Source organism: Rattus norvegicus, chromosome X (assembly GCF_036323735.1).
Source record: "Rattus norvegicus strain BN/NHsdMcwi chromosome X, GRCr8, whole genome shotgun sequence".
Lineage (NCBI taxonomy): Eukaryota > Metazoa > Chordata > Mammalia > Rodentia > Muridae > Rattus > Rattus norvegicus.
This window is the reverse complement of record NC_086039.1, coordinates 15,561,330-15,578,423: the sequence shown is the minus strand read 5'-3', so window position 1 is coordinate 15,578,423 and position 17,094 is coordinate 15,561,330. Positions and strand designations below refer to the sequence as shown.

Here is a 17,094-nt window from a genome sequence, read left to right as displayed (position 1 = left end):
CAGATCAGAAGAGAGAGAGAGAGAGAGCCGACCACACACCATCTCAACCAGGTACTATGGAAGGCAAGCGACAGAATAATGCGGCTCGCTCCTCACGAGGAAAACTTCACTTCCCAGTTAACAAAGTAGAACGCCTACTTCGAGAAAGGAACACCTCCAAATGCCCTAACTCCTCTGCACCCGTTTTTCTTGCCGGTGTTCTTGAATATTTGACCTCAAATATTCTTGACCTGGCTGGCAAGGAGGCCCACAACAGTGGCAGTAAGCTTATTAGCCCTGAGCATGTGACCATGGCCATTCGAAAGAATGAAGGATTCCACCAACTCCTAAAAGATAACAAATGGTTGGCTGGTGAGATACCAGGACCCAGCGGGACATCAGCACTTAATAAAAGATCTGCACTCAAGAGACCAACACCTGATGAGATAACAGAACCTGATGAGACACCAGCACCCTCTGGGACACCAGCACCTGATAAGAAGTGAAGATAATTGCATTTCAGAGACTGGAAAGCCATCAAGTCTCAAATCAGCCTCAATGTCTCCCTTATTGGTGGAGGTGGGGCTTACTCAGACATTGTATTAAAGTGTCTAAAGCATTTCTGGTGATTGTGATTCATTTCAATGCGTCATTTGGGGATAGAGGTGATCATCAAACACCCTGGAGTGCAGGGTGTAGGATTGGGTGGTCGGTTGAAGTAGGGGATGGCACAGAAACTGTGATTTCCTGGGGAGGGGGCGAGCCGTAGCCTTGGTTTGAAAAGGTAGCTGAGGAAAAGGACAGAGTGTGTTGCAGCTCTGAAGGGAAAAGCTTCCCCTGTAGAAGTGTTACAGCTGTTTCTGCTGCTACAGGGAAGGAGAGACTGTCTCCCCAGTAAAGGTGTTACAGTTTTGTTCTGGCTAGGGCAGTCTGGTGGAGTGGGGTCCTTATGAAAGTGTGCCAGTTCTACTCCTGCTGGGCATGGCTTCCCTGGGCAAAATGTTACAACTCTGCTCCCGTATACTGAGAATTTCCCCAGTAAAAGCTATGCTCCTGTGTTACACCTCTAAATCAAGAGGTACTCTGGCAATCCCAAGGCAAGGAAGACCACAAAGTTACATCACACAATAAACTTCACAAAAGGGATTTATTGGGAGGAGAAAACCCAGAAGACAGGCTGTTTCTGCTTGGGCAAGAAACAGCTTGGGCAAGAAACAGCAGGGAACTAATCAGAAGGTTAGGGTTTATATGGAGTTTCTTGGAATGGTAGAGCTTTGCAGGGTGGAGATTTCCAGGGTAAGGATTGGTGACATTTCAATGCCTGAGCTTGGGTTAGCTCAGCAATTGGTGGGGTTTCCTATTCAGGGATTGGTGGGTTTTTAGGGCAAGCTCAGGGATTGGTTCTGTTTCCTGATCTTGGGGTTGAAGTCAATTCAGGGTCAGTGTATTCTTTCTTCGGCACTGGTCATGGGTTCAAGTCTGAGTCAATGTGTTCTTTTCTTGGCTCTGTTCTTGGAATCAATGTTTCTTTGGCCTTGGTCTTGGGGTCAAGCCAGAGTCAGGGCATTTTTTTTTCTTTACAGAAGCTTTCCTGATAGGCTAAGAATGTAGAAGGGATGACCAGTATGGTACTGCTGTCTGGAGAGGGATTAGTGAAAACATGGACTGTGGTGGGGAAGACATCATTCTTGGGTGGAAATGCTTCAGGTCAGCTGTTTGTAGGAGGATGTAGGATGATGTCATTATGCAGGTGAAGGCAGGTACAAGATAGAACAAAGTCTGTCATTGGATGAGAAGGAAGGATATGTGGGAGAAAAGTTTTAGAGGAGGAGGAGACTGGAAGGAGGAGCAGCTGAGGGAGCATGGAGGTGGATGTTAGGATTCCTCTCTGCACATTTACAGGTTATGAATATTCTTAAGGATTTTGTACAGGATTTTGTGTATCTAGATGAGCAAACTGTATCTTATCTAGCTGGGCAATTATATATTATCAGCTGGATCAGAGCTTATTGTGTGTTCTTTTGTGTGATGATTTAATTGAGTTCAAGAGACTGTGTGGAGGCTGGACACACTGGGCCGCCACAGAATTGGAATGTGTATGTCTGGCATGGTGGCAACCTGCCTTGGGAACTAGATGGGTAGAGAGATCATTGCCAGGCTCAGAGAGTAGCCATCAGCAGTGTGATATGGGTTGGAGCTCAGCAGGGGAGACGCTTTGCTGACTGAGATGAAGAGATCTGTCAGATGCCATGGGGCACTACAGTGCCAGATCTAGTGCGGGTAAAAGAAAGCATTTTTACTTTACTGCAACAGGGGGAGGCCATTGAATATTGAGTGGACCAGTGTTAGCATTAACCTTGAATATCAGGAATGTTGACTGAGCACTGAGAGATAATGGTGAGGCCAAAAGGAAATATACAAAATAGAGACTCTGGTCTATGTTTTTAAATAAAAATTTAATTCTCTGCCTCATTTCAAAAGAGAGAATGTTGTATGGAATATATGCTTTAGTTTTTGACACACTGCTACATAAACACTTGTATATAAATGCTATTTGGCCTAAGACCTACAGTTTAGGCAGGTCTAAGTGGTTATAGAACATTGGTTTCTTTTAGTCCAGTGGCCAGCAGTGAAAAATGCCATGGAATTAGTCATTATAATCAGATAACTTTTCTCAAGTAATGTTCTTTGTGTGAACAGTCTAGTTCTCAGGCCTAGAGTACTCCATTGATTAAACAGCTATCTGATGTTGAAAAGCCATGTTGGCTTATGCCTGTGGCTTATAATAGTCCTCAGGTTATTTCACAGAACAGCATCAAAGAGAAACTGACCTAATATGATGTAATAGGTTGGTTAAACATACAGCATGAGCAGCTCTGTGTAGACTTTATAGTTCATGCAGTAGTTTAAGGTTCCAGGTCTCTCTGAGATAGTTTCTTTTCTGAGCATAGTTTGGAGCTTGGATTTGATTCAGCCATAGCTAGTGAAGCAGTTGTAGAGTCAAGGATCAACAGGGATACTCCCTTTTAACACAGTGTCAAGCTATGCCTATGAGTTTTATAGAAAACATGGTTTTTCACCAGTAAGTATTTTGTACAATTGCATAGCAAGAATAATGCAACCTAAGATCAAATAATCTTTCCACATTATGCAAAATGAAATTATAAAGTCATGAGTGGCTTGTTGATCAAAATATTTGTAAGCATAATGATCTACTTTATTTTCCCATAAGCATTGAGCAGGTCCTGAGCATTTATATTTTAATCATCAGGAAACATCAGTTTGATGTGCTTAAACCATCTAAAAGATACAGGACACAAACTAATGCAGGTTATAACCAAACATCTAAAAATAGTAACAGAGGGCTGGGGATCCAGCTCAGTGGTTGGAAGTTTGTAAAGCATGTGTGAGGCCTTAGGTTCAGTCCCTAACACAATATAGATAGGTAGGTAGGTAAGTAGGTAGGTAGATAGATAGATAGATAGATAGATAGATAGATAGATAGATAGATAGAGGATAAGAACTGTAATCATGCCACTATAGGGGTACAACTGTCTGCAAGGAAAGTATTGCAAAGACACTGGTACATTAAAAAAATATTTAGAACTCACAATTGTCTAGTTCCGTGGTTCTCAGCCTTCCTAATGCTGTGACCCTTAATATAGTTCCTCATGCTGTGGTGACCCCCCCAACCATGACATTTTTGTTGCTACTTCATAACTATAATTTTCCTACTGTGATGAATCATGAGGTAAATATCTGTCATGTAGGAAATATATGTGACCCCCAAAGGGGTTGTGGCCCACAGGTTGAGTGTTACTGATCTAGTTCCTTCCCATTAAGTGACCCACTTTTCAAAATTTTTATTAATATTCCCCATACCACAATTTAAACCCTAAGTGATATGTTATACTGAAATAACAGTGTTTTCCCGAACATGTATAATCATTATGTATACTCTATAAATGAAATAATATATAAATATAATCCATAGCAGGTATTGAGAACATATTTTAATTAAAAATCTATCTATCTATCTATCTATCTATCTATCTATCTATCTATCTATCTATCTATCTATCTATCTATTTGAGGTAGCAATGGTAACAAACTCCCTTTAATCCAGAACTAAGGAGGCAGAGGCAGGTAGATCTCAGTAAGTTTAAGGCCAGCCTGATCTACATAGTAAATTTCGGACAAGTCACTATGATATAGTAAAAACATATCTGTAGCAAAGGGGAAGAAAATCTCATGGGGCCCTACCCATAGAGTAGACAAAGAACTACAGACAGCTAAGGAATGCTGATAGCAGGAGAGTTAGACTTCCTCAGTCATGAGTTCCCTAATTGATTATCCAGTAACAAGTAGTAGGCTCTGAAATCATCATGTGTGTGTGTGTGTGTGTGTGTGTGTGTGTGTGTGTGTGTGTGTGTTTGTAACAGTAGATGAACTCAGCAGATTGTATTTATGTGTGGGTATATGTGTAATAATAACAATTACAGAAAAGAGACCATGAATTTGAGAGGGAGCAAGGGGGTGGAACATTGAAGGTGTTAGAGAAAGGGGAAGAGGGGAAATTATGTAGTTATATTTTAATTTTTAAAAATTAAAATAATATTTTTTTAAAAAATGGAGCATGCTGAGCCCCAGGCACACAATTATTCCTGAACTTTCAAGTAGGGTCTGAGAATTGATGTTTTTATCACATATCAGTTAGTAGTGGTTGTAGCAGTGGCAGTGGTATAGGTACCCCTCTTTGAGAAACACTGGATGCAGGTAACAATTCTCAAAAGCTTTAGTCTCTGGATTCATTCACACTCATCATGACCATTGATGATTTTAGTATAGGATACCCACTTTTGTGTACTACATTAAAATGAAAACCATGAAATATGAAATGTATTTAACTTTCTCAAAATAATAATCCTATTGTATGTTACATGCTACCAATTTGAAAATCAATATTTTTTCTTTTTAAAAAGCATAAGAAAACCAGCCTGACATGCTGGTACATTCCTATTGTCCCTACACTCAGAAGGCTAAAACAGAACATTTGTGAGTTCAAGGCAAGCCTAGGCTTCAGAAGAAGATACCGTCTTATGAAAAAAATCTTATGTGTGCCTTAAAAACTGTGTCTTTAAAATATCTTAGTGAATGGAAAGCTTCTGGGTTCTCATATCTGCCTTTGATTTCAATTGTTTGCTATATATGATGTATATGTTTTTTAAAAGTCTCTTTATATGGATATATGTTTGGAAATGGGAGTCTTACTTTAATTGAAATTTTCAGATAATAGCAGATATCCTATTTTAACATTGAACACAATCTCTATACATGATAGCTACAATGAGGTGTTAGAACTCTATCATATTGTACCAAAAATTAATTAATCCTCTTTGTGTTTTGATGTGATAATTGGTTCATGGGTGATATTGTAACATTGTGCATTGATCGTTTAAAATAAAACACTGAATTAAGGCAAAAACAAAACGTCTTTAGGAAAAAAAATTCTCCCATCTGTGTTGGTATGTTGACTGATATTATCATTATGTGGGTCTTGCTTAAACAACCGTATCCTGGAAACTTCATGGATGCTATGTGTAGAAGAGCATCAGGTTTGTTGGTTCTATGGATTTTATAATCTTTCACCCTTTTCTGAGATGTTCACTGAGATTTAGATGTACAGGTTGCTTTGTAGATCGCCCATTTAGGGTTGGGAATCCCAGGGTCAACTCTTCTCTGCATTTTGACCAGTAATGACTTTCTATATTGGTCTTAATCTTCTGCAAGATGAATCTTCTTTGATAAGGGATGAGAGCTACACTCATTTGTATATATAAAAGCAAGTGTTTAGAATACAGTTAGAGGCTGAGTAATTTAGGAAATTGTTACTATTGGGGAGAACCGCTTGACTGAAAAAATTTTAATGTAATCTATGACAGCATATCAGATAAATGGTTTTGTAACATTTTGCTCATCACAAAATGACAGAATAAATATTTGCAACTTTCCAAAGGTTTGGGGTGGGAGGAGAAAATCTCAACTATAAAATATATTTCAAATTATTATTCTAAGTATCAAAATTTAAGATGGTTTGAGGAAGGATATGAATAAAATTGCCAGGCTATTGAAGCATTTACAATAAGGTCATGGGAGCTTGAAAAGATAAGTGATTGCAGCTTGTCCTTTTATTACTGAAAATGATGAGACAAGAAATCATTAAATGCTACATACTATTTTTCTATTCTTTGTTAATTTTTATGTTTAGTTTGCAATAAGATGTTGCTATGTAGGTCTAGCTTGTCTTATATTTACTGTTTTCCAGGCTGGTGTTAGACTTGGGACAGTTACCTGTAGCTCAATCAGCAATGCTGTGATAGCATGCCCAGACCTTTCCTTTTACTTTAAAGGGAACGATCCAGTGCATGATAATGTGAGAATGATTTATTTGAAGTTATTCAGTTCACATACATAGTATCTGCTGGCCAGCTGTGTGGTTAACTATCCAGGTATCCAGGTTCTGAATGAGATGGGACCTCTCAACATTCTACCATAGAAGCCAGAGGAGCCATTGGCAGTTAACAGTTGATGGTCATGGGAGGGAGGGGGAATTGTCCTTTTCCTCAGTAGTGATTGGCAGTTAACGGTTAGTTAGTAGGGTGGTTTTTTTCCCTCAGCACAATAGTTGCTGGTTAAATCACCTGTGCTTTAGTAAATAACTATTCAAGAAACCTTAATTAAATGTCAAATAAAAGACATAAAAGAACTATATGGGAAGATGAAGAAATTCATTAGAAGGAGAAAGAGAATAAGCAGGCAATGGGAGTTGATTATGATTAATTTGTGAATATAAATTTGTTGGGAGTACATTGCTAAGAAGAAGGTGAGTTTGCAAATTAAGACATTTAGAAATGTATGCATATAAGCACGCATGCTTTTTAAAGCAAGGTTTTACTAATGTGTTTACCAACAAAGGAAGTGGGCATATCTGAAGAGCAATCTTTGAGCATGATTTTATCAAGCCAAACTCAAGTTGTAACAAAACTTGGTCTGTTTTACAGAGCAAGTCCAATTCTCTGAGTTCAGTATCTAGTATAAAAGTGTGACTCTAAAGTCTTTACAACCCCTTCTGAAAATCTTATGCATTAACTCATTAACTATGAGTCAGCCTTGAAAAGTCTTAAAACAAATTTGTTGCCTCTTTCAAATTCTGTTTCTGTAAACTTTCTGAAGTTTTCTGTATTTGTTTTATGTGGCTATCTTTCCTGTTCTAATATAAAAAACAAAAACAAAAACAAAAAACATTTGCCTTACAGAAGCTCCCCTTCTTCACAAGGACTGACTGTGCCAGGCTGGTATCACAGAAACGGATTTGTTATTTAAATGTGTTATCGAAAATGCGGGGACCAAAAGGCCCACAGTCCACAAGTTCCTTATTTAAGAAAACTGGCATAATTTTGAGGCTTTTACATTCTACTTGAGAAAAGATAAGTTTCATTCAAGTTTAACGTGACCACACTTGAAGAAGAAATTTGTCTTAGAACATATCAGACCGTAGCTTCACTGAAGTGAATGATAAGATTTTAGATTTTGACTTGATGCTAAATTTGCTTGAGAGTTTTAGGACTGAGAGAATGATGCAAATGTGTTTTGTTCTGCCAATGAAATCAGGTACTATGTAAGTGGTATTAGCCATAGAGGAAGGGCTATAAGACAAGAGATATAATCAAAGCTACTCTATGAACTGGTAGACAAACAGATCTTCAAGTAGAGCCTGTAGAGGTTGGGTAGCCCTGACACAATCCAAACTTTGTCAAAGTGAAAATTATTTCAGGTGTCTGAATTCCAAATGATAAAACAATAAATATGTATATTGTTTTAAGTCATCTGATATAGATAAAACTAAGGCATTTGCTAAGCTTGATGACCTGAGTTACGTCACTGAATCCCACATAGTGAAAGGAGAAAACATTCCCACAAGTCCTAACCTGACATGTATCTATGTCATGGCATGCGTATGCACACACATATAATAAATGTAAAAAATAAAAGATGCGTCAGCAAAGGAGTTCTCCCTCAGTTTTGATATAAGTCTCTAACCTCATTACTGATACCTAAATGACATGGTTATGTCTTGAGGGATTACAGTAGTGAATGATTGTGTAAAACTAGACACTAATTCTTGTCAAAAAATTTGACTTACCTTAAGAGATTTCACTCTGACAAGGATGAAGTAACTGATACTAGCCAAGACATTCTTATAAAAATCAAAGATATAAATATGGGCTATTTGTAGGTATTGTATTTGTAGGCACAACAAAACAGTGATTCAGGACAAGAAGAAAACAAAGTAGGTCCATCGCTCCAGAGCTCTGCTTAGGACAAACCTTGCAATACCACAAAAAACTGGATTCTTGGCAATTCTTGGGTGCCCTCCTGGGTTGGGGATGAGCAAAGACTAAGAGCTCAACAGAACAAAAGACGTTTGAATTTGTAAGTTGGGGCATCCTAGAAGAGGGAACTATGCAAACAAGCTCTTCAGAAGTCCGTTTGGAAGACTTTTAGGAGTCTTTTGTCTGCACACTTCCAGGTTCCGAAACCTCAGGACCGACCAGAAAGAATCTCCTACAGAGTGGAAAGAGGAAAGGAGATGCTGCCACTTGACCAACTGTCGGGGATGATATTTTTTTCCATACTTAAAGTTGACTCATATTTTTAATTTCCTTATATCCTATATTTGAGATCCCTTGCTGTAGTCTCTAAGGGATTGACTGTGCTAATACAACCTTGGGGAGAATCATCTTCCAAAGTTTCTTCATTTCAAGATGCTGTCTAATACTTTTTCCAATCGGCTTCTTGAGGATTCTTTTGCTCTGCATGAAAAGAAAGTAAAACCAGACAATGAGAGGATCTGCAGGTCTCTGGAAGTCTCATTTCCCTTAATGCCTGGCAGTAGTCCATGTGGCTGTAGCCTGCGATAGAAGCAGGGGCAAGTGGTACCCTCTAGTGTTGCACCACTCATACAGGCCCCAGGTATCCACAGGCCCTTATCCACAGACAGCTTGCCAGCATTACTGCTCTCAGCCTGAGGTCTAAGACTCTTGACCCTAAAGTCCTGGCTTGGAACATGCAGTTTTTCTTTAGGTTCCTAACAACCTTTTTTTTCCCTTTCTTTAGCCTTAACTCTTTGCCCTCTTTTGTCTCTCTCCTTTTACTACCATTCTTCCTGTTCTGGATACTGACAAAAATTCAGTAGCCTCTTTAACTGTCAGTTACTTTTACTGCCTGCTGCCTAACTGCTCAGGTCTTGGTGTCTCTTCAGTTCTACCATGCCTGTCGCTCCCGTTTCTTTGTCACCAGCACAGCTCAAGCTACTGAAAGTCAGCAAGAAAAACTAGTGTGATGGCTGATTAACTGAATAGACAGTCAACAAAACAAGAAAAACAAGTAGCCAATAAATAATTGAAAACTATCCTACAATCCCAAGTACCGTGGAAATTAACTGAGATTTCATCTCAAGACAGAATGCCTACCATTAAGGACACACATGATATCAAATTCTAGTCAGGATGTTCATAAAGCAGGACCCCAATATATCACTGGTAGGAACAGAAACAACATAGTCACTTTGGGAATCAGTATAGAGGTTCCTCAGAAACTACAAGGTAGCCATATCTTATAACCTTTGTCCCTAAAATCTGATACTATTTAATGATGTAAAATATTGTCCAAAATTAAAGTTCCCAGTTTGTTTTATCCCAACACTTTAAAATGTCCAAAAGCTTTCACAAAAGTCTCAAGTGACTTTAGAAGCCCAAAGTCAGTAATACACCAAACATTCTTATTATTGCAAAAGGGAGGAACTAGGGTATACACAGCAGTCAAAATTAGGTAAAAATCAAAATTTATGTGTATAAATCAAATCCTTTCTAGCTAGTGTTACCTCACCAACTCTGCAAGGTGGAAGAAAAAAGGGAACAAAATAAAGTAGAGGAATGGGATGGGGAATGGGTGACAATGTGCTCACTGCAGTTTGTGATAATAAGAAATGTGGTACAAACTGTTTACAACAGTCCTGGCTGAGGCTATGCCTGCAAGAGCCCTGACAGTGAACCGCAACTGTTCAGTAGTTTCCTTAATGTATCTGTGGAGTGCTCTAGATACCTGGTTGTCACATAAGGGAAGTACAATAATAAATAAGTCCACAAACTTATTTGATTGAGGGTCCCTTTACTGAGGTCAGACAGGACAGCAGGTAAGAGTCCAATTAGAGAGACTGCTAATTCAAGAGTCAATTTGCCCCATTTTCAGTCATTGTTCAGTTACAGGAACATGAATGTCAAAAACAAATGTTTACAGTGTAAGCTTAAAGAACTCATAATGGATGCTAGCAGTGATTTTTCACAGTTTTTAACAGTGCTTACCCTATGTCCAGTATTGCAGTACTGCTTCGAAGAAAATCTCACTCATTGTTCAGTGAGTTGTCATGGTTACAGAATAGACTCTGATGCCTAGCTTTTGCTCCTGGGATTCTTCTAATTGGGTAGCTGAGAAAACTACACTTTTGTTCATTGGAATGTGTGTGTAATGACATTACCATATGCTGAATAGTTTGGAGAAAAAGTAGATGAGACATATAAAGCACTTTAAACAGTGCTTCCTGACACACTGCTATTACTGCTCCCTGACCGCAGGATCTGCATGAATAGTGTTTTTCAGTGGTATAAAAGAATACTAAAAGAATGAATTACCTTCAAAATATTGGCATAAAAAGGGTGTCAAATCAAGACCTTTTTAAATGCTGTTTACAGGATAAACCTGACTACCTTTCCTCTCGTCATCCTTGCTCAGCTCTGTAGACACTGCCTGCTTCTCGAAATAGCTGTCTACCACAGATAAACATTACAGTGTGTTACTGGGTGTGTTTAACATGTAAATATATTGTGTGAACAAGGGAGGCTGGTTTTTCAAGTTCCTGCTCTTAGCAGTTCCTGAGGGTCAAGTAGTCCAGTACAGTTTGTGTGTAAGAAAAGTGAGCCTACGAAAGCGTTTTAACCTTACTGAGGTAAGACGGATGTCCCTGGGGATCTCTACTGTCATATTTACTTTGTTGATTTTTCTATTTTGTGATACAAAAGATTTGAGGTAGGCAGATGATTCCTGGTTAGGAAAAAAATGATTCGTTCTACCACTTGATAGTAGAACTCACAAAGAAAAAACATATATGGAGTAGGGGGCATTTGCTGGTTAGATTGCTTGATGGTCTAATTTGATAGATTGGGATAGAATATGTAAATATTTTCTTAATTTTATTCAAAATGAAATTTTATGGTAGAGTTCACTGAAAAGCCAAGTAGGTATCCTAATAACAAAAATAAATCAAGTTGATACCAAAAGTACTAGTCATTTTATCAAAGACTTCTCATGGCTAAAATGGTGGGTCTTTTTGCCCTGAATTTCTTTCATGTATTTGAAATCTCAGATATTGTAAATAGAATTATTAAATGATATTTATATTCAGCTTCATTCTTTTTTCTATCATGTATGGTTTGTCTGCTTGTCTGTCTGTTTGACACAGGGTCTCACACTTGTGTAGCCCTATCTCAAACTCACTACATAGCACAGCCTGGCCTCAAAGACATAGTGATTCTCTTTAATATAGAGTGTTATAATCAGGATTGTTACTTTCCTTATTTAAGTGACATACATGTATTTGTTATGGTCTCATTGTGTAGCTCATGCTAGCCTAAAACTTACTGCTTATGATCCTGAATGCTGAGATTATAGATTTACAGAAACCACCACGAACTGTTGAAAATATTTTTTTTCAATTTACTATATCAAACAGCATACTTAGAGACAACAGGAATTATATATTTAAAATATTCAAGAAATGTTCCTTATATGTGAACATGTATGTAAAATACTGTAAGTAACCTAAAAGAAGAAATTATAGATTTTTATTTCGTGAGCTGATTGGATAGTAGCATTCATGAATGACTGTTGCAGTTTATACACTATGACTTATGTCCATTACACCATTCTATTACTCTAGTGAAACCCTTAAGTACACTATATCTCATAAGTACTACACAATCCTTTAGTCCCTAAGCCAGTAGCTACACACACACACACACACACACACACACACACACACACACACACACACACATCCACTTATGTATATATTTCGATGTGAACAGTTAGGATTAAAAAGATGAGAAAACATAAGAAATCATCTCATTTGTCTTTCAGCTGTTGAAATTTGTTTTTTATTTATGTATTCACAAGCTCTTGAACTTCTCTGCTAGCCTTTTTATGGATTCGCTGTGTTGTTCTTCGGTTTGTTCACAGTTGATAATGTCTTCTAATTGGTTTGGTTTTCTACTAGTTCATCTGTTGGAGCACATTTAGTAGTTTTGTTGCAACTACTATTGTATAATTATTTACTATGTAAAGAGAAGGGAGGAAAATACTGCATAAAATATGGGAAATGAGCAGTTTATTTCCGTAACTTAATCACACAGTGGCGTATGTTGCAACTTTTGCCAACATATGTAAACACATGGTTAATCTTTTCTTTAGTATCTCCTATTTCAGATTTGCTTATAGCCATCTTTTGTACATCCATATGTTCTATGTGTGTACTCTCTCCCTATCTCACCACTTCCTTCCCACACAAAGTCACACATTTTAGTTGATTTTGCATAGCTCTGTACCCAGTCTGGTTCTATTCCTATGTAGTCTCTTTCTGTGGCTTGTTTTCTTTCTTTTGATAGTTTCTTTATTCTGACTATGCCTTCTCTTCCAGTTTCGTCCTGGCTTCTGATTCCACAAAAGAAGACATCAGTAAACTAAGAAGGGCCCCATCGCAGGTTGAGTAATGCTACTGGCCATCTTAAGTTCCTGAGGAAAACCTGATAGAGGGTAGAGCTTAGAGAAACAAAATACATCCGTGCCTGATGGCACAGAACCCAAACCACATCCAGTTGGGAGGCAGAGGCAGAAGGGTTACAAGCTTATGACTTACCAAGGCTGTAGAGTGAGTGCACAATGATATTAGACAATGAAGTGCGACCCCATATAAAATAATATAGTCCCTGGTACAGTCCTAGCCTGGAATGTCTAATCCTTAGCACTGACAAAAGCTAGTAGCATATAGTTCACTAGCAAAGAGTATTTATTTTGTATTGTTTCTCTAGTCATTGAGAGAAAAATAAAACATTGCTAAGAGACAGTACCTACAAGATGCCCCTACTGCCTCTTCACTTTCTCTTGTAAGATTGTACTTTCTTTTAAATTCCCCTACGTTGTCACATCTATCTTGACCATTTTATTGACACCATAATTCCAAGAATCATATCCTTCTGCTATGTGGTCTAATTATACTTTTTCTTTAATTCTGATATGAACATTTATTTAGTGACAGTTGTGCCCTAGAACTCCTTGGCACTGGAGTTACACTAAGAAACACTTGAGTTTTCATTGGGCTCTTCTACTCTAGTTAGGAAAGGTGTGGGTGGATTCACTGAACAATTAATAAAATTATGGTAAGCTTAGTAAAGAATACTTTTCCAACTCTTCATTTAAATTGTCTTCTTTGCTGTATGTGGCATTTAAGATCAGTTTCTAGTTTTTGAAAATTTTCCTTCCTTGTCCATTTCTACACAATTCTTCATCTCTTTTTCTATCACTTTCCCTTCTGATCCTTTTCTTCTTGTCTTTTACATGTCCATTTCACTATTAGTTAAAATAAACATTTAGCCCTGAACCACTTCTTTCCTTTGCTTCTGAATTGTGATCAATATACAGGCAACCCAGGTGAGACTTGAACTTGATATGTACCAAATGGTAGCCTTGAAATCCTGACCTTCTTGTCTTTGTGGCCCTGAGAGCTGCAACCTACAGTGTTAACTGACTCCTCAAAGTGGCTGCTCATCCTCAGACATTGTTCTTTCCAGAAGCTATATGTTTTTCCCGTTGCATGTCCAACTTCTACCTGATACAGGTAACTGTGTCGCCAACATCATTGTCTTTGTGGCAAACACTTTATCTTTCATCTGCGTTCCTGATAATGCCATTTGTGACATGGTTCTTCCTATTTGAAAGTTTAAAGATGAATTTTCTTTTAATGTTCTTTGTACCCAAACTTCTACCAAGTCTTTTTACTTTTATTTCTTCCATCTGGAAGTTATCCATTCTCATGTCACCTTTCTGTTAATTTTCTTTTTACTCTTTATTTTAAAAGTATTTTCTTCCCTAAATCTAAGAATTCAAAATCTTGGCTTGTCCACATATTCATCAGAATGTCTATAACTCATAAATATAGTCTTTTCCTCGTCCCTAGAAAAAAATAATGGAGTTGGTAGAGAGAACAAAGCAAAAGATCTGGGGTGAAAATATGATTCTACCAATCACTGCCTCCTCTGTACTCTGTTAGCCTCAGTTTCCTCATACACACCTATTCTTACAGAAAGGTTGCAAGGACCAAGTTAAATTCTGATGTAACATGAAAGTTCTTTTATTGTCTTTCAAAATCATTTCGAAGTATCAGGAATTGGGTAAATATTGCAGTTAGAGTTTTACTTATGCCTCCTTTACCTAACATAGGTGTTTAGCATTTCAGACTGAAGGGGTCTTAGGAAGACCTTTAACCTCAACATCTACGTCACTTGAGGTGTTTTCTTAGTAGAGCATTCTAATTCCCTTAGATGAGATGTTCTGTTCTGTTCTGGTTTTTTTTTTTCCTTTTTCCATGTTGAAAGAAAAGAATTGGTGCTTAGTATATTCCAAATGGTACTTTTCAATGGCTTAAAAATGTAACAACTCATTTAATTGTCATAAGAATGCCATGGCACAGGCATCAACATGCCATTTCCATGAAGATCATCTGAGGTACGTCAAGGTTATATACTATTAATAGGTCACTTAACCAAGGTTCAAAGCCAGACTTCTCATCAGATCTCATATTCTCAGCTATTATCTCAGGGTCTTTGATACCCTAGAGCCTGGAATCCTGAACTGCTATCACATGCTATAGCTCCAGGTTTGTTATTTATATATTTTGGGGGTTTTTTGTTTATCTGTTCATTTGGGGGGGTAGTTATTTGTTTGAAATAGGGTCTTACTGTGTTGCTTTGACTGGTCAGAAACTCAATATATAGACCAGGCTGGACTTGAACTCAAAGAGATATACCTAAATATTGTGAGCCACTATACCAAGCTTTGATGCTTAATACTTAATATTCTTGTCATAGTATATTAAAAATATTTGTATAGTTTTTGAGATAGAGTCTTGCTATATACCCCAGGCTATCCTTGAACTTGAGATCAACATGTTGAATACTAGGATTATAAACATATACCATCATGACCTGAAATAGTATTAACAATAAATATTCCAATATTCAGTTGTGGTTGGCAGAAAGAGTCATTTGTGACTGTATTTTAGAATTAAATATTTCCAGTACTGATGCAGTCTATTTTCTACATGGGTATATATAGTATGCTGTTTCTCCTGTGCCTAATGTTGCTAGCCATGAAGATATTTTCATGAGTCTATGTTAGTTTCCATTTTTCATTGCTAACATTATAAACTTTGGGTTGTAAATATGGCGGTTTAACATGTGGAATTGTAGCTCTCAGGACATGTAAGCAATGGGATCCCAAGTTGAAGGCCAGCTTGAGCTACACAGGAAAACACTCTTTTAAGCCAGCAAACAACAAATTCTGATTTTTCAACAATTAAATTTTGGTTTTTACTTCTTATTTGATTCTAGGATTTTAAATAACTTTAATCCCCCTTTTAAAATTCCCATGACTCTACATCTTTATGGGCATATTATGTCCTCTTTTAATTACTTTTTGTTCATTTAAATGGTCTTTCAAACATGAGTTTTTAATTTTTTCTGTTATATCTTTTGAATACAAAATAAATAGGATTTCACTTCATTTTCTTCTTCACTGAATAAAAATATTAAAGTCCAACTCAGCTGAAGTCTTAATGACCTTATTCATTTCCAGCTAGTACTGTCCTATTTGCACCTCTTGTTAAAGTTTAATTTAGCAGATTCCATTCCTTGTAACAGTTGACTTATCCAGGCTAATTCAATTTAATCATTCTAACAGAATGTCAGGAAACACCATGTTCCTACATTAAGAACACATCCCATTCATTTAAGGCTTGGCAGTTTGTGTAAATAGACTTCAGTAGCATTTTCGTTTTAGAGCTATGCAGTCAGAAAATGTTTCCAAGACAAATTTAGGACTTGGAAGGAAGTAGGAAAATTAACATGGAAGCGATTCTACAACCCATATCACTGTAAAACAATTAAAAAGTCTCAAAACCACAAAATATAATTCTTAAAGACATTCACCATCGCCCATGTTTTCCAAGAAGAAGAGTTTCCAAGAAGACTTTGTCAGAAGTAGAGTTGAGTCGGGGTAACAGATGGAGTGATTGTGAGAAGTCAGACTTTGAGCACAGTCACCTTATCATCAACTTGAGGACTTCAAAAATAGACTTTAAATGTAAACACATACCTCTGTATGGATCATAAATGAAAGTTCAATAGCAACCCACTTGGTAAACACACTGGATAGCTAACACATTTTTGTAATTCAAATAGCTTGTTAAATTTCCTAATTCAAATGGTCTTATTAAACCCCTTAATATGTATCCCAAGAGCTACACTGATAGTTTTGGGGGTTTTTTGTTTGTTTTGTTTTGTTTTACTGAAAACTCAGTTTATAATGAAGACTCACTTTACTGAATTCCTTGTAATTGGGAAAATACTATTTATCTTTACATGAAAATAATTGGATGTTCTGTTTTCTCTTTGTTTGCATGTTATTTCTCATGTCTTTCTGTTTCTATCTTTTACTCTCTGTCTTTGTCTCTCTTTCTTGTCTCTCTGTCTCTCTGTCTCTGCCTCTTCTCTGTACATCTCTGTCCCTCTCTCTGTCTCTGTCTGCCTGTCTGTCTATCTGTCTGTCTGTCTCTCTCTCTCTCCCTCCCCCTCTCTCTCTCTCTCTCTCTCTCTCTGTGTGTGTGTGTGTGTGTGTGTGTGTGTGTGTGTGTGTGTGTGTGTAAATCAGTTATACACAAAAATCCAC

The 17,094-nt window shown here is 37.4% G+C and overlaps 2 protein-coding genes across 8 annotated transcripts in view; both read left to right on the top strand.

The window, feature by feature from the left end:
- Nucleotides 1-17,094, top strand: part of Sytl5 (synaptotagmin-like 5) — a 241,446-nt gene that overhangs the window by 124,237 nt on the left and 100,115 nt on the right. The window lies entirely within an intron of this gene.
- Nucleotides 19-598, top strand: H2al3 (H2A.L variant histone 3). The gene has a single exon (NM_001408920.1). The coding sequence runs from the start codon at nucleotides 57-59 to the stop codon at nucleotides 483-485; it is 429 nt and encodes a 142-aa protein (NP_001395849.1). The 5' UTR covers nucleotides 19-56; the 3' UTR covers nucleotides 486-598.